General features: G+C 39.3%; 1 protein-coding gene across 1 annotated transcript in view; it reads left to right on the forward strand.

The window, feature by feature from the left end:
• copz2 (COPI coat complex subunit zeta 2) overlaps positions 1-22282 on the forward strand; it is a 47855-nt gene that overhangs the window by 9808 nt on the left and 15765 nt on the right. The window contains exons 2-4 of the mRNA XM_077555719.1: positions 14333-14401; positions 16920-17004; positions 19030-19121. Of these exons, the coding sequence (XP_077411845.1) occupies positions 14333-14401; positions 16920-17004; positions 19030-19121 (246 nt within the window). The remainder of the gene's footprint in view (positions 1-14332; positions 14402-16919; positions 17005-19029; positions 19122-22282) is intronic.

Here is a 22282-nt window from a genome sequence, read left to right on the forward strand (position 1 = left end):
AATCCGGAAGCTTTAGTTCCGACTAGCGGAAGCAATATCAGGTCAAATCATTTAGTCCTTCAGAATAAAAGCGTACTGTAGCCCCAACATTTTAAGTCATTATTTAAAGTTATATAAATGGTTATAACTTCACAAAAATACCTAAAGCTAGTATTCTAGCATTATTCATCATCATCTTATCCAAAAATACACGATTATGTGTCGTTTTTATTCCACTCGTAAACGCGTTCTTATATCTCGTATTTTACTTCGAACGCCCGGCGGCGCAAACCTCAATGTCCCCCATTAATAAAATTAACTTACCGTAGCTTATAACGGCGCCATAAGATTTATTCCACCGCAATCGTATATCCATTTTATTAGTTTTTCAAACCCGGATATGTCTAGTGGGCATTTCCCCGATCGCAGATACGCATGCGCTCGCAACTCCCTGTTGCCTCATGACGCGGCATTCGGCTCCAACCATTTTTATAGTTCTCAAATAGTGTCCATACTTTCTATTAATTATTGCCCGTATTTTATAGCTTATTATATTATATTATATTATATTGTCTTATATTGTAGCTAAGTCGTATTAATATTTAAAAATGAAGTGACGTCTCACTCATGACAGAATTAGTCAACTGTTCTCGTCGCGGTCACTTTAAGATTTTACCGTGCTTCACCGACAAGACGGCATACAAACAAACACATACTACGAACAGACAAGATATGTCGCTCTGTACGACATACCAAAACATATAAAATCCGGATAACTGTTTTTTCACATCTGAACAGTCTTGTCTAAGAATTTTAATAACGAATATTCATAGACCTATCGTCTGATCTAAAAGCGGCGTATCAAATGTGCTTTATGTCAAACTGACTTCCCCAAGTTGAGCAAATATATCTTGTCTAAGAATATTAATAACCAATTATTCAAAAGACCTATCGATTGATCTTAAAGCGGCGTATTATGTCCGTTTTATGTCAATCTGACTTCCATAAATTGAGCTTGTCCCGATTACATAACAGCAGTCGTACCTCCTGCTGCGTCTATCCGCTGACTTTATTTTATTCAAGGATCATTTCTAATTACCCAAGAATCTATCGCTTGTAAAAACAAAATGCTTTTCTTGTAAAGACAAAATGCTTTTCAAGCTGACTTCCCCTCAACTTCAACACATATATATGGACTTCAAACCAATTATCCAAATATCCAACGCTTGTAAAAACAAAAATGCTTTCCAAGCTGACTTCCTCTCAACTTCAACAACTTAACCACATATACATAGACTTCAAATCAATTATCTACGTATCTATCGTCTGTAAAAACAAAATTATAAAAACAAAATGCTTCCCAGACTGACTTCCGAGCGATCGCGTACAATCTAACGTGACAGCATTTCCGTATACAATGCTACGTCACCACGTGTACAGTTCAAACACCGTGGTAAAATCCGAAATCTGGGACTTCGCGTCCAAACACACAATTTCAAAATTTATCACTATTTTTCTTACACAAATTCCATCCTCAATATAATTTTGCAAGACGAATTTATCAGCCGCAGCGTTCTGAAACAGACAGAATTCCTAAAACGTGGATAAAGTGTCCACTTACCGTAATTAATATGTGGCCGGGGAATTCTGCCCGTCTTTGAACGCCCCGCTGTAAAATGTCGCTACGTCGTGGGTCACCATTTTGAAGAGGAATCTAGAATTTTGTCCTCTTTGCGTGTTCCAAAAATGAAGATAGATTTAATGTAAGAAAAATACACCTTTGCAAAAATGATTTAATAAAAAACAGAGAATCTCTGGACAAATAACTGCCTCTAATCATCACTTAAACATCGTGGGATTCAGAGCGTCAAATGTAGCTCTTCCGCATGCACAACGATTTCTTATAGTTAAAAAGACCTCCTCTCTTTCATTTGTAGACAAAACATACTCTCTGGTACTTTTCCGTGAGCGATGGCGAAAACAGAGTCAGGTGTGGGTGTTCAAAACAGATTCTGTTCTCAAGGACCAAATGTGTTTTCGCACAAAGCGCTGAGAAGGAACTTTTTTAGACTAAATAGTATGACCCAGTTTAAGGTCAGATTATACCGAAATCAACACCATCTGCTCTGCACAGGACACAAAACATTTCGACAAGGTTAATATAATGAATTAAAATGTTAATAATGTGTAACAATGGTTAATAAAATAAAATGAAGTATTAAAAATGTTATAATATCTTTCAGGAGGAGTGCCAAAGACGTTAAAAGACGTTTGAAAGATGACAGTCCAATCTTTCATTTGGTAATATGTGTGTTTCCATAGTCCAAACACATAATTTTCTGTGGACCTTGAAAGATCAGTCAAAATGCTTAAATCGGCTGGCACTGGCGACATCCCTTTTCTGAAAACGTCTGGCAGTCAAAGAGTTAATTGATTCAGAAAGCGGAAGGTCACCTACGAGACCTTTCTGGTCGGCTCTCGGCAGGAACAGACACTCGCGCTTTGTGGCGCGCGGTGTGGTTGCGAGTCCTTGCAAGATGGGCGCTTTGGGGCGTGCGGTGTGGCTCAAGTCCAGGGATCAAAGAAGAAAACCACGTGGTTGCTCTCAGCGACCACGTCTCTCGTGATGGTCAGGAGAAGTTCATGGGGTAAGAAGAGGAGAGGAGAAGAGCGAAGAGAGGGAAGTTCCTTAGCGCGCTGGCTTTTAAGCTTGTGTTCCGTGCGCTTGAAGCAGACTTGGTCGACTGAGACCAAACTTTTGGGATAGTATTTGATCATTTTTTATCCGAATTGACACGCCAGATGCTTCATTTATCATTCTGAACACATTTCAAACATTACCGCGATCATAAAGTTATTAAATCCACTAATCTTACTAATAAGCTAAACTTAGATGGCTGTAGAAGTTACACACATAATTCATTTGCGATAGACATACAGGTTGTGTACAAAGATAAACAACAGAAGTCACTTGATGTCAGTCAAGTACATAGAGTCTGTTCATGCCCCAAATTATGTAGACTTCCGATTAATTACGAGCGGCAGGATTCTTGAGGATAATACCGATAGTGACCGCTGGAGAGCACTGTTGTACCATATAACTTCCAAGGGGCGTTGTTTCCAAAAACACATGGCTGATTCCTGTAGATAGACCAGACCATAAAAGTAGTCTGGGGACTGATAAGCAGTCTTATCGCTACTTTGCTTGTTAAACAGGTTTTTAGATCTCGGTCGGCGCTGAGGTATGTGTTTCCTGTGGGTTGTAAACACGAAATCCAGTCCCTGCTGGAGGGAAATTCAAAGAGTTTTTCTTTTTTGGTTAGTTTGAGAAAACACAGGGTTAAGGCACGCACACACATTCTCCAGGGGTAAATGTTTAAAAAGGCAAATAAAAAAAATTGAGGGTGACGGGCAATATTCGTTACACCAGTGAGAGTTGGAGATCACGGCTTGATGAAGCTAACAGCACCACATCATCCTCAAAAAGCAGAGATACAATGCTGAGGCCACCAAACCGGACCCCCTCAACGCCTTGGCTGCGCCTAGAAATTCTGTCTATAAAAGTTGTGAACAGAATCAGTGACAAAGGGCAGCCTTGGCGGAGTCCAACCCTCACTGGAAACAAATCCAACTTACTGCCGGCAATGTGGGCCAATTTCTAGCACCGGTTGTACAGGGACCGCACAGCTCGTATCAAAGGGCTCGGTACCCCGTACTCCCGAAGCACCACCCACAGGAATCCCCGAGGGAGCCGGTCAAACGCCTTCTCCAAATCCACAAAACACATGTAGACTGGTTGGGCGAACTCCCATGCACCCTCATGAACACTGCAGAGGGTGAAGAGCTGGTCCACTGTTCCACCGCTGAGACGAAAATCCCACTGCTCCTCCTGAATCCGAGATTCGACTTCCCGACGGACCCTCCTCTCCAGCACCCTTGAATAGACCTTACTAGGGAGGCTGAGTAGTGTGATCCCTCCATTGTTGTAACACACCCTCCGCTCCCCCTTCTTAAAAAGGGGACCACCACCCCGGTCTGCCAATCCAGAGGCACTGTCCGCGATGTCCACGCGATGTTCTAGAGGCGTGTAACCCACAACAGCCCCACAACATCCAGAGCCTTTAGGAACTCTGGGCGGTTCTCATCCACCCCCGGGGCCTTGCCACCAAGGAGCTTTCCAACCACCTCAGTGACTTCGAACCCCGAGATAGAAGAGCCCACCTCAGAGTTCCCAGACTCTGCTTCCTCAAAGGAAGAGGTGTCGGTGGAATTGAGGAGGCCTTCGAAGTATTCTGCCCACCGACTCACGACGTTCCGAGTCGAGGTCAGCAGCACCCCATCTCCACTATACACAGTGTTGATGGTGCACTGCTTTCCCCTCCTGAGACGCCGGTTGGTGGACCAGAATTTCCTCGAAGCCGTCCGGAAGTCGTTTTCCATGGCTTCACCAAACTTCTGCCATGTTCGAGTTTTTGCCTGAGCCACCACCAAAGCTGTGTTCCGCTTGGCCAGCCGGTACCTGTCAGCTACCTCTGGAATCCCACAGGCCAAAAAGGCCTGATATAACTCCTTCTTCAGGTTGACGGCATCCCTTACCGCTGGTGTCTACCAGTGGGTTCGAGGATTGCCGCCGCGACAGGCACCGACCACCTTACGGCCATAGCCCTGATCAGACGCCTTGACAAAGGAGACACGGAACATGGCCCATTTGGACTCAATGTCCCCTGCCTCCCCTGGTACAAGGGAGAAGTTCTGCCGGAGGTGGGTGTTGAAACTCTTTTTGACAGGTGATTCCGCCAGACATTCCCAGCAAACCCTCAACAGTACATTTGGGTCTGCCAGATCTGACCGGCATCTTCCCCCACCATCGGAGCCAACACACCACCAGGTGGTGATCAGATGACAGCTTCGCCCCTCTCTTCACCCGAGTGTCCAAAACATGCGGCCGCAAATCCGATGACACACCTACAAAGTCAATCATTGAACTGTGGCCTAGGGTGTCCTGGTGCCAAGTGCACATATGGACACCCTTATGTTATATATTATGGACAATCAGTGACGAGCACAGAAGTCCAATAACAAAACACCACTCGGGCTCTGATCCCAATCACGCCCCTCCAGGTAATTGCCCACTTGAGCGTTGAAGTTCCCCAGTAGAACGAGGAAGTGCCCAGAGGGAGTGCCTAGTGAGAGCGCTCTCCAGCACACCCTCCAAGGACTCCAAAAAAGGTGGGTACTGTACTCTGAACTGCTGTTTGGTGCATATGCACAAACAACAGTCAGGACCCGTACCCCCACCCAAAGGCGGAGGGAGGCTACCCTCGCGTTTACGGGGGTGAACCCCAACGTACAGGCGCCTAGCCGGGGGGCAATAAGTATGCCCACACCTGCTCTGCGCCTCTCACCGTGGGCAACTCCAGAGTGGAAGAGAGTCCAACCCCTCTCGAGAGGACTGGTACCAGAGTCCAAGCTGCATGTAGAGGCGAGTCCGACTATGTCTAGTCGGAAGTTCTCGGCCTCACACACCAGCTCGGGCTCCTTCCCCGTCAGAGAGGTGGCATTCCATATCCCATGAGCCAGCTTCTGTAGCCGGGTATCGGTCTGGCTAGGTCCCCGCCCTTGGCTGCCGCCCATCCCACTACGCACCCAACCCCTTTGGCCCCTCCCACCGGTGGTGAGCCCATGGGAAGGGGGACCCACATTACCTCTTCGGGCTGTGCCCGGCCGGGCCCATTGGATGTAGGAACTTGTTTATTTGGTAGCCAAAACAATCAACTCATCTTAACCACACATTACTTGAGAGAGAGCACAGTGGTCTGACTGGTCTGAGTACACACGACCGAGTTTATGATAAAATGTGTGGTAAAAATGCCAAGTAGTGACCTATTGACATAAATTTAAGAGGTGCCACCATGTGGCATGGTACCATACTACCATAATAATGACTGTTACAACATCATATGCTAAAAATGACATTTGAAACAGCCCACAAGAATAGGGTGGAGGCGGGCAGACTGAGAAGGGTTAAACTGAGTCATATACTACAGTGATCTTCTAGATATGCTAAAGTCACTCTTGGAAAAGAGATTATTAATCTCATTGAGTTTTTTACATGGTTAAATAAAGAAAAATGAAAAAGACACAAATAAACTATTTACGACTAAAATAATAGCACAGTTTCTCTTCAAAACACTGTCGTGAATAAAGAATGGAATTTTAGAAGCAAAGATGGTTTCTTCCACTTGCTGCTCTGTGCCAAAATCTTATTTATGAACAGTTTGAACACTAATTAATCATCAAGTAACTGCTCTTCAAAATGGTCATCTTACATTGTTGGTCTTGTTTTGGTTCTAAATGTAGAGATGGGATTTGGTCACTCTTTTTCACTGCCACTGACGTTAAATGACGTCAAGTAAAAACCTACGGAGGGCTGCCAATGACGTTAAATAACGTCATCCAATTTATTATTTTTATTTATTTTTGAAACGGGTGCTGGCAAGCCTTCCGGAGCTTATGTGAAAGTTTCAAGGAGCTCTGTTGTGCCTAATGACTATTTTTGGCCCCTTGAGGGCAGCGATGACTCTCTTTTGACAAGATCGGGTGGGCGTCAGTAGAGGCGGAGCTAGAGCGTAGAGCAGGAGATCAGAATGGAAAACAAAGGAAAAATGGCGACCTGTTGCGAGGAGCTCACGCCCGAGCCGTTTTTTTCAAAGACCAAAAGCATCGACCAACGCTAAAAGAGCACATTGATGACGACGATGATGATGACTCCGTGATTGGGAAGCATTGACGCGGCAGTAGGAGACGTGGGGGGGGGGGGTCTAGATGGCTGAGGAGCAAATCAGCTCTACACTTACATGACGAAAGGCATCGACCAACGCTAAAAGAGCACATTGATGACGACGATGATCATCATCATCGATGAATCCGAGGGTGACGGCGAGGTTGCAAGCGTTGACGCGGCAGCTATGACGATGTCGTAACGTGGAGCACAACCGAGCACGCACAGGCGGACGTTCGATCCGACGACGGAGAGTGCCCCGAGTCCAATGCATATTCATCGGAGGAGTGTGTACAGTCTGCTACTTGCTATTTATTCCCCGGAAAAAAAGGCTGTCAAGAAAGTGTAACGTTTGCACGCGTAACGGACAAGCGAAAGTGAAACTATAATCTCTTGTGCGAGTCCAGCGGCGTCTCCTTGCACGCAAAGGAGCGTTATAAAAAGAAAAACTGTATTTGAAACATCCACATAATTGTAAATAGTACCACAGTTGCACACATTTGTAAATAGTTTGCGAAATTGTTTTGTCAAATTGTTACACTGTTGAATGGAAATAAACGTATTTTGCAATCAAAAAACACTTTTTCATTGTTGGTGAAAGCGTTTTACAGAAGTAAAGCACTATTTAGGTGTTTGTGGCATCATTCATGGACAAAAAGAAGTGTACAATTCACTAGAGTGCATGAAATAACATCGTTTCACAAAAAGCTCTTTTTCTCCGTTTTTTGTTTCAAAACAGAGAATTTCGGTGAAAGTAACCAATTTCTATTGTTGATTACTGAAGAACGGAATAAGGTAGAAACAAACTTTATACAGCACCTAGCCCTCCCCAAAATGTTGTAAATCCCCATTTCACCTTTTACAGAAAGCTTTCATATAGCAGTTATTCAAAATAACTCGATAATATTAACAATGCCGTAAATCAGGCTTGGGGAGTAACGGAATATATGTACCGCCGTTATGTAATCAGATTGCAAAAAAAATGTAACTGTTCCAATACAGTTACAGAAAAAACGTAATCAGATTACAGGTATATTTATTAAAATGGGGATTACTTCGAGGGATTACAATTTCTACGATGAGAGAGAGAGAGAAAGCACGTGCACGCCCGCGTGAGTGGGACTGTTATATATTATATATATATATATATATATATATATATATGAGAGAGAGAGAGAGAGAGAGAGAGAGAAAGAGAGATATTTGCCATTGCAGAGCACACATCTATTGTTTCACACGTGGGTACGATGCGGACTGAAGTTGTGTGTGGGTGCATTAATTTCCAACACAACAGAAATTGTTTTTGAAATGAAGATAATTTGAGTGGTAAATCGTCAATCTTAAAGTCACATGCAAAACTAAATCTATTCCTCCGAATTTTTTAAACAGAACTCTGGGGAGACAAAACCAAATGCTATAACTGTTAATTCAAAAGAAATGATTTTCTTCAGGTGCTCCGGTTTCCTCCCACATTCCAAAGACATGCATGGCAGGTTGATTGGACACTCCAAATTGTCCATAGGTGTGATTGTGAGTATGGTTGTTCGTCTCTGTGTGCCCTGCAATTGGCTGGCAACCAGTTCAGGGTGTACCCCGCCTACTGCCCAAGGCCATCTGCGATAGGCTCCAGCAACCCCCGCAACCCTTGTGAGGACAAGCGGTTAAGAAAATGGATGGATGGATGGATGGATGGATGGATTTCAGCCAAATTTTTTTCACACTGTGTTTAAGCATTCAAAGTCAATGACTTGCAATCCTCACTTCTTTAAAGTCTTTAATGATCTCAGCTTTCAAAATGTAATGAGTTTGATTCTTCCAGATAAAATTAAGTTATTAAAATCAAGATTTGATTTATGGCTTGTATTGCTAGTGAGTATACAAGTACAAGTATACATCGAGCTAAAGACTCCATCTTAGTTAAGTATATTAGACCAAAGATTGCAGCCACATATTAAATTTGCATTCTTGAATTCATTTTCAATGTTAGGCTTTTACTGATCTGTGTATTTTTGTTGATATCTATACCTATATATTTTATCGTGGATTTAATAGGAATGTAAGGCATTGGTTAGACTGCAATCACTTATACTCATACTTGTGATTTATTATAGTTTTGGACTTTTCATTTTAGTTAGTTTTTATTTCATTTTGAGTTTTGTTTTTTAAATTTAGGTCGTTTTTAGCGCATTTTCAGGGTGTTTCTGTTAGTTTTTATTAGTTTTAGTTATTAAAAAAATGCTTAGTTTTTAGTTGCGTTTTAGTTACTGTCAGTTTTAGTTTTCATTTTAAAAAAACGTGTATTGTGCGTAACACCATGGTAAAATGAAAAAAGTAACGCATTTCTTAACTAGCGCTGCATTTCGTCGGAGTTAAATGAAAATCAGGCGAGCCGAGCCATTAGAGCCGGAAGTCAAGCGCGCAAAATTGACGCCTAGGAGCGACGTAATCTGAAGGTGCTTTTCTATTGGCTGCTGCTAGATGACATCACTTCTGTGTTGACACACTTTCAAATGTCCTTATTCCGGTTAATATGTCGAAATAAATATACTTAAAATCACATTTAAAATAATCCACAAAGGCTCATGCATTAAATTAATTACGGTACCAAAGACTAAAACGAAGGACATTTTCGATATTATTATAGTTAGTTTTAGTTTTGTAAATATAAAATGTCGTTTCAGTTAATTTTTGATTACTTTATTTCGTTAACGAAATTGTTTATTGAATTTTAGTTTTAGTTTTTTCGTCAGTTTTTGTTAACGAAAATAACCTTAAGACTTAAACCTGATGCTTTCCATTCAACATAATCTATTACATTTTTTATACAAAATATAGAATGTTTGGCAAATTAAGAAACGTGTACTACCTTTTAAAAAATGTAGACATTGTTCTTTTTTTAATTCTTTTTAGTAAGTCTTGTCTCTCATTTCTATTTTTAAGAGTAGAAATTAATAATTAGTAGAAATTCAGCCCCGCAGATGGTTCATTTATTCTTACTCTGAATAAACAAAGAGTTGTTTTTTTTAAACGGCAAGTTTCAACCACGTTTTAAACAATGAGACTGCAGAGAAAGCATTAAGCATACCAGATGAAATTACTACCACCACACATTGGAAAGTTGGCCGCATTTGTAAGCATATCGGTCGCAGTCTCAAGCTCTGCAGTTTGTGCCCACCAGCATTTTTAAGGTATCCTTTCCTTGGCTAAAGGGCACCTTTGCAATGGACTGTACTTTGCTCTGCTAATCCATACTATTACAACTACTATTCTTGCATGTTGCCTGTGAGTCTGCATTGTTGTCATGTGTTTAATGAATTACGTGCCAAATGTGACAAATATTGTATAGTGTACCTCACAATATGCAGTACCTGCACTGGGCCATTTGATTATTATCTTACATTCATTAATATATTTTACTTTCATTATTATAGTTGTATGACCTCTTGTGTGTATAGTGGATTATTTCTCTGTGTGTGTAAAATGCATTTAACAAATTCATAATGGAGTGAAAGTTTTTTTTGTCAGTATTATCTGATATAAATAAGATATTTAACTACATGGGGCTGAATTTTCATCCTAACTTTATAACTTGTCACTAAGTTTAGTACTAATTGATCAAATGTTAGCATGTTAATGTGCCACATGTCAGTAATAGAAAGAAAAAAATGTACTTTGTGTTATAAATAAGTTTTGCTTAAGATTAATTAAAGGCTGAATTTTCCTCATCATGCGTTATTTATCCTAATCGTCATGCTTGTTCCCCCTGAGGTAAACTTAATACAGGCTGGAAATACGTTTTAAGTGTCTGGCCCAAGTTCTGTGATACACTCTGACTGTGAATCTATGCTAGTCAGTGCATAACAGAACTTTGTCCCGAGTCTAAATAACTCTTCTGACAGGTAGACAGGTGAAAAAGTGTATTTTGTTACATTACATCCACATCTGGAGTTGGATTGAACATAAAACATTCACACCAACATTCCCTTGAAGCAATATTGATCTACATGAAAAAAAAGTGGCAAATTACAATGAAAAGGTGATCACAAAAATTTGCTCTAGGCTATTATGACCCCAGCATTTTGAAATGCACATGCCACTAGCTACAAAGCAGTCAGTGTGTCTAGTCAGCTGACAGAACAATGAAAACTTCAACATCAGAAAAATCTTCAGTGTCACATTTTGTGCTGCTTTAATAAATGTGGTATGTCAATTTAGCCATCCATTTTCTATGCTGGTTCTCCTTAGGGCCGCGGGTGATCATAAATTCATCCCTGTTGAGATTGGGTATGTCAGTGCACGATTTGCCGTCGCTGCACGATTGACCATCTTGGATCGCTAACCTACGGCAAATACTCCGGGACAAAACAGGTAATGCCTGTACAATCTTTTGGTACGCATTCGTAAAAGGCTTATATATTGCCTATGAAACAAAAATGCAACACTTTCATATAGTCTTGCTCCCGTTTGCGACTGTGTCCCGCAGAGTGTTTCGTCCCAGTGTAGTCGCAATAGGTTAGCGATCCAAGATGGCCGAATGTACGGATTGTGCAGCAACCGCAGATCATGCATTGACAGGGTACATTGTGGACTGGTCAGCAGTAAATCATACAGAACTTGCTTTTTTCTCCCTAAATTGCTATTATTTCTTCACAACTTTTAAAAATAAAACTTAAGTGATAGAATGTAGAAAATGCACTTGTGTTTATTAATTTTGAGCCCATATAAGCCAACCTGTGCTTAATATCAATCCAAATAAAACATATTCATCCTTTGATATAAAATTGCAGTCTCTAAGAATTGGTCAAGAAGTGCATTTTGAAATTGGTCAATTATTCCAATCTGTAACCAGATCTTATGTCGTCATGCTGCTTAGTTGAAACTTAAAAAACAACAACAACACATTTACATGTGAAGATAGCACAAATGGAAAAGCATCAGTTGTATGTAGACAGCATGGGTTACTCAAGGGTGTGTTTTGGGCCCCAAATTGTTTATTTTTTATATTAGTGACATTTGTAAGGTATCAGATGTTCTGAAACTGGTTTTATTTGCGGTTGACACCAATATTTTTTGTTCTAGGGAAAATTTAAATGAGGGTTTGAATGAAATCACTGAAGGAATGGAATAAATGAAAATCTGGTTTGACAGAAACAAACTATCATTAAATTTACATATAACACAATTCATGTTGTTTAGGAATTGCAGAACAAATGTACAAATACAAATAAAGATTGATGGGGTGCAGATTGACAAGGTTCAAGAAAATACATTTTTGGGTGTCACAATAGATGAGAAAATTAGTTGGAAGTCACACATTAAACACATACATACCAAATTATCAAAAAAACATTGCAGTATTGAATAAAGTCAAATGGATACTTAATTACAATTCGCTCCACATTTTGTACTGTTCCATAATTCTGCCGTATTTTAGTTACTCCGTTGAAAATTGGGGTAATAATTACATAAGTTCAATCAGGTCATTAATAACTTTACAAAACAGGGCAATAAGGATCATACATAAGGTTGGTATCTGGATCATACACACTCACTAATTTTACAGTCAAAACTCTTAAAATTTGTTGATATATTGAGTTTTCAGACAGCACAGGTTATGTATAAAGCTAAAAACAATATGTTACCACAAAATATTTTTAAAATGTTTAAAAAAAAGATGGGGTTGTAAATTAAGAGGGAAATACAATCTAAAAATTATCTGAACAAACAGAAGAAGGTTCTGTATATAATTTTGTGGGGTGAAATTATGGAACAGTCTATAGCTGCTTTTCCACCAACAAGCCCATGATCTTTGAGTTCTGGGTAACGGGAGTTCTTGGTTGTAAAAGTTCCGCAGGGAATTTAGAATTTGTGTTTCCACAGCGTCTTAGAGTTCTCGTTAATTAATTCAAATGAGTTAGATGAGCCCAGCCGATGTAAAAACAACACCACCTCGAAATTGACCATCTAATCAGCCTTGGTCAGTGCAAATGGAGGGTCAAAACTGACAAAATTAAAAATAAATAAATGACTAAATAAATAAACAAAAGACTTAAGGTGAAAATAAAAACAGATATAAAAAATATAATTCGAAAATGTTATTCAAATAAGGGGGCGGTCTTAAGTGTGTCTTGGGTGGTAGTCGTCCATTGCTGGAGCTCTCCATGTAAAACAGCGAGACTTCCTTGTTCACCGAGCCGCTCACTAGACCAATGAAAGGCAGTTTGCAACGGCGGAGTCCAACCCAAGACACACTTAGGACCACCCCCTCATTTGAATAACATTTTGTCCTGGCAGAGCGTCTGCAACATGAAATAAATAAATGTGAGAGCAGAGCGTTTTTTTTTTATTGATTGATATTTATATATTTATTTTGACTATTTTTATATTTATTCATTTATTTTTAATCTCGTTTTTAATTTTTTTAATTTTTACTTTTTTTTATTCATGCATATATGTATCATTCCATCCATTTCCTTAACCGCTTGTCCTCACAAGGGATCGCAGAGGTGCTGGAACCTATCCCAGCTGGCTTCGGGCAATAGGCGGGGTACACCCTGAACTGGTTGCCAATCGCAGTGCATATATGTATTTGTTTGTTATTTTTATTTCCATTTATATATTTTTTTTTAAATTAAATTTTTGAATTATATTTTTTATATTCATTTTTATTTTCACTTTTAGTCATTTATTTAGTCATTTATTTTCAATTTTGGTAGTTTTGGTCCTCCATAAGTGCAGCCCAACCCCTCAAAGTTCCAGCCTGGCTCAGCAAGACCCTGCTGCTGAGATAGTACTCAGATACCCCCTGGGGAATTTAATTACCCCGGAAATTGTTGCTGGTAAAAAAACGCGCAAACTGAATTTTACCAAGGTAAGTTGAAAAGTTCTCCAAAAGTTCCAGCCGTGGAAAAGCCCCTAATGTGAGAACTTAAAACAATGTACAAATATAAATCAATTTAAAACTAAATATAAAAGTTATGTATTTACGAGATACAGAGGGAATGGGAGGGGGGTAGACAACCACTAAGTGATTAGGAGTGTTGCTGATTTGTTGACTACATATTTATGTTTACTATGGTTCGTGTCTTGTGTTTTGTTATTGTTGGCTTTTTGGAACTAGGTTGTACTTTACTACCTTTTCTGTGGATTTATAATGATGAGCTCTCGGAGTATTTATTTTATATTATTATGCAGTGGTTCATTGTTAGTTACTTTTTTTATCCTCAGCAACATATTTTTGTATTTTTTATTTATTTACCATTGATGTAAACTAAGAAAATATGGAGAAGGTAATAATGGATTTAATAAGTCTTGCGACTTCTTCCCACTCCCTTTTGAACATGGAAAATCTTTGTTACGTGTGCTTTGTTGAATTTTGCTTGTTTTGTAGCTATTTTATTTGTTATTGTATATTTATTACTGTTATTGTTTTTGCTTTGTTTTTATTCTTTTTCATGTTCAAATAAACTCAAACTCACATTTCTAGCAGGGCATAAATGTTTCTGCCATCTGAGATGTCTTACTTTATTTGTCTGTGCAAAAATTTAACATTTACATCCTTCTTCTTTGCAGGAACCTTCCCTCTACACAGTGAAAGCGGTTTTCATTCTTGACAATGATGGCAACAGACTTCTTTCAAAGGTAAACCTAAGACCATAAACACTTTGAGAATAGTGTAATAAATACAGTGATTCTTTTTTTTTTTAATATCATTACTTGTTTATATCTTTCTGGAACATACGTTAATAAATTTATAATTTGAAGGATGGGTTTTGTTTTTAAAAGAGATCTAACTTATTGAAGCCAATAGTAATCTTTTGTTTGTCATTAGGAAATAAGATGCTCTTGGCTGAATGGACTATACAAGAGGCAGTTATTCGTTTGGAGGGAGGCAGCTTGCAAATGCATAGCGACAACAGTATTTTACCTTGTACGGAACGTAAAAATTTGAAGTTTTTGCATTATGATGATTAATTGTGTAGTTCTTTCTGGTGTGCTCACCTCGGCCACCAGAGGGCAGTATAATACAGACATACGGATATACATGAATATGGTTGCTGTAATAGGCTGCACTCATTGATCTGTATATATTACTGGATAGCTGATTGCCCGTACATAACCCTGCAAGCCGTTGAAGCCACAGGGCGGCCATCTTATTCCTCCCATCTCGTGAGTAGACTACTGTATACGGTGTACATACAGATTAGAAATGTATCGCTGTAATGCATTGGTAAAAATCGGAACTTTCAGTAACAAAGGTAAATGCATCCAGATTAAACTGCTCATTATTTATTGCGGGCGGCACGGTGGATGACTGGTTAGCACGTCCGCCTCCCAGGGCAGAGGGCGTGATATTGAGTCCGGGTTTCGGCCTTCCTTCAGTTTGCATGTTCTCCCCGTGCTTGCGTGGGTTTTCTCCGGGTACTCCGGTTTTCTCTCACATTTCAAAGACATGTATGGCAGGTTAACTGTACACTCCAAATTGTCCATAGGTGTGATTGTGAGTGTGGATGGTTGTTTCTCTGTGTGCCTTGCGATTGGCTGGCAACCAGTTCAGGGTGTACCCCCGCCTACTGCCCGAAGCCAGCTGGGATAGGCTCCAGCGCCCCCTCGACCCTTGTGAGGACAAGTGGTTAAGAAAATGGATGGATGGATGGATTTTTTATTGCATTAGACTTAGCTCTAAGACCTTTGACAATTTGGCCATCCGGTGTGACAGGCAAGCCCATCACCGCTTGCGCCGACAGTCCGAGACAGTAAATTTTGTGGTGTAAATTTTACTCTGAAAAAGATGATATTCGGTCCCAGTCTAAACAGAGTAAACTTTATACTCGGAAGAGAGTAAAATATTCAACAACAACAAAAAAAACTAGTTGAGGAACAATCACAGAACCTTTAGGTTGTGAGACAACCAACCTAACCACTCACCCATACCACTCCTACTCTGTGTCAATATATCGCAGGTGTCAGGTGGAATCCTTGTACCTCCATTTTTGGTCACCTTTGGGACACACCAGTAATATGTTAGCTAACAATAATTCTAGCATAGCTGAAGGGATAGAGTGGCTTTCTTCCATGCTGAAAGTTGTGGGATCGTTCCTCGATCCTTACGTTTTTCAATTGTTTTTTTTATTATTGTTTTTTGTTTTTGTTTTTTACTCTCTTCTAAGTGTAAAGGTTCACTCTGTTTAGAGTGGTACCGAATAAAGTATTTTTAGAGTAAAATTTACTCTACGATATTTACTGTGTGGCCATTTCAAAATATGAGCCCGCCGGCTGGCCACTGTATTATACCATGTATGTCAATGATGGAATAAATAAATTAGCGATTTTGTTTTTCTTTTGGCATTTTAAATTAGCGGTTGAACATGATTTTGACGTGTGGTGTGATGATCATGTTGATGTGCAGTCGTATAGGATATGCAAGGTAAAGAAGATGTAGTGTTTCGTAACTCCAGCAAGATGACGGTTTTTATTATTATTTCCTGAAAAGTTGTGATTTAGATTTTTTTTTAAAATTGGATAAAAATTTGCATTTTCTTAATAATGAAAATACCTAAAAATGGTGGAACCCATAAGTGAGTGGACGTGATGTTTTAAAAAAAAATTGAATTTTTTTACTTTATCAATTACAGCAGTAAACAACAGCAAGTATGTTGTGCAGATTTAAAATGTAACAACTTTTGACATTGTAGGGTTTAGTTCTCCTTTAGTGTAGTGCTTAACAAATGCATTAGACAACCACCTAATAATAGGGTCATGCCACAATTGTCCCTAAATTAACAAAAAAAATAATGTGTACGTAAGTGCCATTATTTATTTTTAGCCATGAATTTTCTAATTTACAATTTTACATCTATTCAGAAAAAATAGTAAAGAACATTATTGGTGTACTTTTTCCAGAACATAAAATTTGTTGTGTAATTGAATGTTAGGTTCATTTGGTCTCAGAAAAGTCAGTGGGTATTAAATAGGTCAATTTATTTAGACATTGCTCCTTTCTTTTCAAAATATTGACAGCTTTACAGCACTTCATGATGCTGAATGTTGTTTTAATTTGTGTGTGTTTATTTTTTTCATGATGGGTCTAAACAAATTCGTTAAGCGCTTTGTGCTCAACTGATTTTTTTCTTTCCTCTTTCTATCTGACCTATCTTAGTACTATGACCCTGAGCTTTACCCCTCCATGAAAGAACAAAGGAACTTTGAGAAGAACATTTTCAACAAGACTCACAAAGCAGACAGTAGGTTTCATTTTGTCTATCTCTGCCTTTTTTTTTGTCCACTATATTGCCTAGCCATCGAATTGTACTGAGAATTGCACCTTTTTTAATGTCAATTACTCTTGTCTTTAAGTTGAACATATAGCCAAAAGCATTTTTTCTACATTAGTTTTAGAAAAACGTATAAGTAATTTGAATGATTAAAAAAACTAACATTTCAGAAACAATATTTCAGTCTGTTATCATTTAAGCAAGGCACCTCGACAGCTGACTCAGGAGCACATGCCCAAAGTTCAATGGTCATCAAACCCAGCCTTCTGTTTGCATGTTCTACCCCCGTGTTGGTACATGTTTTCTTACACAATGTGATTTTCAAGTCACAGTATTTAATCTTTATCGCCAACTAGTGGTGAGCTAATAATTAATTCACTATTGATTTCAATAATATGCAAAAAAATATGTTCTATCACATCAACGTATATTTTTGTATATACTGTACTGGTAATCGTTTATCTAGTAATCACTAATTATATTACATTACTGGAGCCTCAGCTTACAAGAGACTGACATGTTTCACCGCCATGTTCCTGCTATGGATGCCCAAAGGACAACTTTACGAACATAGTTATCCCTGGTGGTGCTTGTTGCATCAAGTGTCGGAGCCAATGGGTTGACGGCAGCGTACCTTCCACAGCTGTGTCCTGTGACTCGGGCTCCCGTCGCTTGTCACCTTCTGCTTTGCTCTCACAAGCTTTTACTAGCTTTTTTATTTATTTTTTACTTTTTTTTTTTTTTTACTAGCTTCTCCCGCTAGCCGCTCTTGTTAGCCACTCCAGCCTATGGCTCCGACTAACTCCTGCTAGCTGCTGTTGTTAGCTGCTCCTGCTAAATCCGGCTTGTTCGGTCTTTCGGCATCGCTGGCCTGGCTTCACACCAGCTGCCAAGTTGCCGAGATGGTCATTTGCCCACGCAAATTAAGAATTGGTGGTAGGCTTGTGGAGTGTGGTCTCTCTGAGCCATTGTAGTGTGCATGCTTCTAAATGCATGCGCTTTGGCTGCTATAACGACATCTAGTGGTCACTTATTAAATACTGTACCTTTTAAAAGGACCACATACCTTTTTTTCAGAGGAGTCAGTTCAGCTCAAAATGGAAGACAAGTCAAAAATTGTCTTTACAATAATATGTTATTTGTTCACCCACCAGTTTCAACACAATATTCTGATTAATATTCCTTGATGGAGTAAGATTTTTTCTTTCTGTATCACATTCCAACTTTACTGTATTTGTTGTGACCTAATGCATATTTGTGAAGGTGTTCTCTCATTGTTCAACCAATTTTGAACAGGTCATGCATTTCTGCCATAGATGTAATTCATAAAAAGTTGCATTCTTTCAATGGGGTAGAGGCCACGGACTTCCGACTTCTGAGTTTCACACATCAGCGCCGTTTCCGGCCACTGCTGGCTGCGTTCCAACACTCGCACCCCCACCACTGCGCCCCCTAACCGCGCACTCCGGCCGATGGGCGGGAGCGCGCAGGGCGTCTCAGCTCTCTGAAATGCTTCATATAACTGAGACAGACACACTACATACTCGTCGACGGGAACGTGCAACCGAGGAGCACAAAGGCAGAAGCGCAAGTACTGGGACGCGGCCCAAATGTCGCAAACGGGAACCGGAAACAAAGCTGATGTCTGTGTGAAACCCGGAAGTCGAAAGTCCCACCTCCTCCATGGCATATACCCCATTGCTGCACCATGAATTCACGCTTACAAAATGTGCATCTCTTGATGTAACTTTATTGCTTTTCCCCCGTAATTGTTTTTTACTTAGACTAACACAATAATTGGATATTCTCGAGTTGTATGTTAACATATTATTTACTATTGTTGACTCACCCCCACTCATTAAATGGGCTGACCTTACATCTAATTATTTATTTTATGACTTGTTTTAATACAATATAATGTTGCTGTATACATTTTATGCAGTGATTTGAGTTTTGACTCTCTCTTTTTCACTCTCACTCTCACTCGCTCCCTAGATGAAATAGCTTTCCTGGAGGGAATGACAATCGTCTATAAGAGCAGCATAGACCTTTTCCTCTATGTGGTTGGAAGTTGTCAAGAGAATGAGGTAGGATGTATTCATCTGTTTCACCAAAATCTGCCTCCAGAAAATACCCAGATAATACAGTTCTAAGGAGGAGCATGCCAATGCCAACAACTGTCATATATATTTTTTTAGCACAATTCAAGTGAACTGTTGTTGTTGTAACACAATCTCTAAATTCCTACTGGAGATTCAGAATCCAGTGTTTGCATGGGTCTCTTGCCGGGTCTCAGTAGGTCAAACTTTAAATATAATTTTACTACCAAGAGGCGGAGTGGCTCAGTGATAGACAGAGTGGTCATCTCACAACCCTGAGGTTGTAGATTTAATCTCAGACTACCGTGACCATGTTGAAGTATCCTTGGGCAAGATACTGATACAAGATACCCAGTTGCGCCTACCTCCTGGTGCTTTTCATTTTAGTTAGTTTTTATTTCGTCTTTAGAGGTTTTTTTTTATTTTTTAATTTAGTTAGTTTTAATTAGTTTTCAGGGTGGTTATGTTAGATTTATTAGTTTTAGTTTTTTTTAATGCTTAGTTTTAGTTTAGTTTTAGTTAGTTTCAGTATAGTGTTAATTTTGTCAACGAAAAGTAAACAAAAATAATTTCGTCAACACATTTTCTACCAGACTAAAACAGACTAGACTATGCTAAAACCCTCAATAATAAACAATAATTGGGACTAAATCAGTATGCATTTTCATCAACTAATGAAGACGAGATGAAAATGTACGTCACTTAATAAAAACTGGACTAAAATATATGGACATTTTAGATCATTAAGAAAAACAAGACAAAAAATTTTGATTTTGTAAAATCTTGTCTCTGCTAATCATGTCACATACAGTAACCCCCCTTTTAAATGTGCAGCTAGCAAGTGCACCATGCACAAACACATGGGACAGAAAGGAGGTGGATTCACGGTGAAAGGTACAAAAAAAAGAGTAAATTATAGTTACAAGTTAACGTAACATTAATTCAACGGCTATAACGTTCCAATAATAATGTTAATCTTAGCGCTAACTAATGCAGGCCAACTAGCTCATAGCATGGAGCCATAATAGACACTTGTTGATATATTGTTTTGTTTGTTTTGTTTTAATATTTTTTTCCTTTCGGACACACTATTACAGGTTACATCGATCACATAATATAATTTGCAACATTGATATCCGAAAGAAGGGCTGACGGGTGGAAGCCATGGCTTATTAGTAACCTGTCCCCATCGATTCTTACTATATGCATCATATACATTGATTATGATAGTCATTGATTCATATTGTTATCAATCCCAGACTTAAGTCTGCACACTCCTCGCTCGGTTCATCTTGAGTAATGTCTGTGTGTAAGTTACAGCCAGTACCAATCATTTGGAATTGGTAAATCGGTTTCTGGACGCCACCAACAGGCCCACCCAACCAGGCAAGCAGCCAGGGCGAGCGCATGCTCGTTCACCGGTAGCGTCTTCACTGACCTTGGATCAGCTTTCACACCTGTTGAGCCCTCCAGAAGAGTAGATTGGCTTGCATTCTGCCCATTGCGTCCACAGCAATGTTCACTCCATTGTAATTGTGTGTTGTTTTCCATCAAAAAGATGAGAGACAATTTGATGTGAAATAATTTTCGATCCGAAGTGTTCAACATAATCTGCTGACAAAAAAAAATAAAATACAGGGGTTAAATTATTGTCCTGACTAAAAGTAGACTAAAACATTGACAGTTTTGTTGACTTAAACTAGACGATTAAAATTAGTCAACTAAAAATTATATAGTCAACAAAAAATTGACTAAATAAAAATGGGATGAGGTTGACCAACTATGACTAACTATGATAAAAACTAACAAGCGGGATTGAAATTGGACTAAAACTGAGACTAAATTTTACAATGGCGGATAAAATTAACACGATTTCAGTATTCGTTCGTTAACAAAATAGTTTTATGACTTTTAGCTTAGCTCGTTAGTTTTCGTTAACTAAAATAACCTTGTTCAGTAGTAGGCGAATGTGTAGTCAAACTGTAAAGCGCTTTGAGGGCCCTGTTTGGTGGAAAAGCGCTATATAATTCAAGTACCATTTACCAACCTTCTGCACTTCACCAAGGGAGGCCAGGTCAGAGATCAAGGCCAGATTCCTCAAATTTTCATCAGGTCTACAAATGCATTGGGTAGCTTGAGTCATGTGTATTTATTGGCACTCAACCAGGCAATTTTCATGACAGCAAATCGGTGATAGCTTTGGTGGGACCACATACTCAATGTTGTCTAATTTATTTTCTTTTTTTGCCCTTCAGGGTACAGTTAATTCTAGGTAGACACTAGTTTCTCACAAACTTTCCAAGGGACTGTGTGGTGCTCATACACAGAATTGACTACAATTACCCCATACAATACGTTTTTTTATACTTTGTCCTTTACTCCCAAAACATCTTTATACGTTTTTTAATGTTGTTTTTTAAATGCAAGAGCATACAGAAGGCTTTGATGCAGCTTCTGACATGAAGAGGTGGCTTAAAGGAATGGTAGTTATTACAAAAAACGGCCAGCAGGTAGGAGCAGAGTATAATAGATCAGCCAGGGCCATGTTGTAACAAGCCCTTTTTGCAAGTGTTTTCAACAGGAATGTGAATAATGATGAAACTATACTATATCACTTAGCTATATTCTAATGCTAATAGTGGCAAAATGGAAACAGATACAAATATTCTTTTTCCCCCGATGAAAGAAGAGACTAATCTTTTTTTTTTTTGGTAGGTTCCATGTTTTTTTATAGCAATCACATTAATACACAATATTCTGTGGGACTTGCGAAATCAGACAAATCCAGTAAAACAGCCGGGAGCGAAGGAGGTTGCTTCAGTGAAAATGGCTGGGAGTGAATGAGTTAAGGAAGCTTTGTGTTCACGACTCCAGGAACTCAAACCTCGCTTAACTTTTGACAGTTTAAAAGGCCATGTAAACACGCGCAAAAATATTTTGGGTTTTAAAAACCTGAATAAGACTCCTGGGCATTGCCTTTAAACCTGTAAATGTGGTCATATGAATGCAATTGGGTTACATCTTTTAACGGACATTGGTTAGTGTTCTGCGCATGCTCTATCCGCAAGGAATCGTGGTCTTTTGAGTACAGGAAGTACTTGTGTGTGCGGCGTCTGGCGCGCAACCAACCACAATTAAACAAGCAGAGA

The sequence above is a fragment of the Vanacampus margaritifer genome, chromosome 2 (genome assembly GCF_051991255.1).
Source record: "Vanacampus margaritifer isolate UIUO_Vmar chromosome 2, RoL_Vmar_1.0, whole genome shotgun sequence".
NCBI lineage: Eukaryota > Metazoa > Chordata > Actinopteri > Syngnathiformes > Syngnathidae > Vanacampus > Vanacampus margaritifer.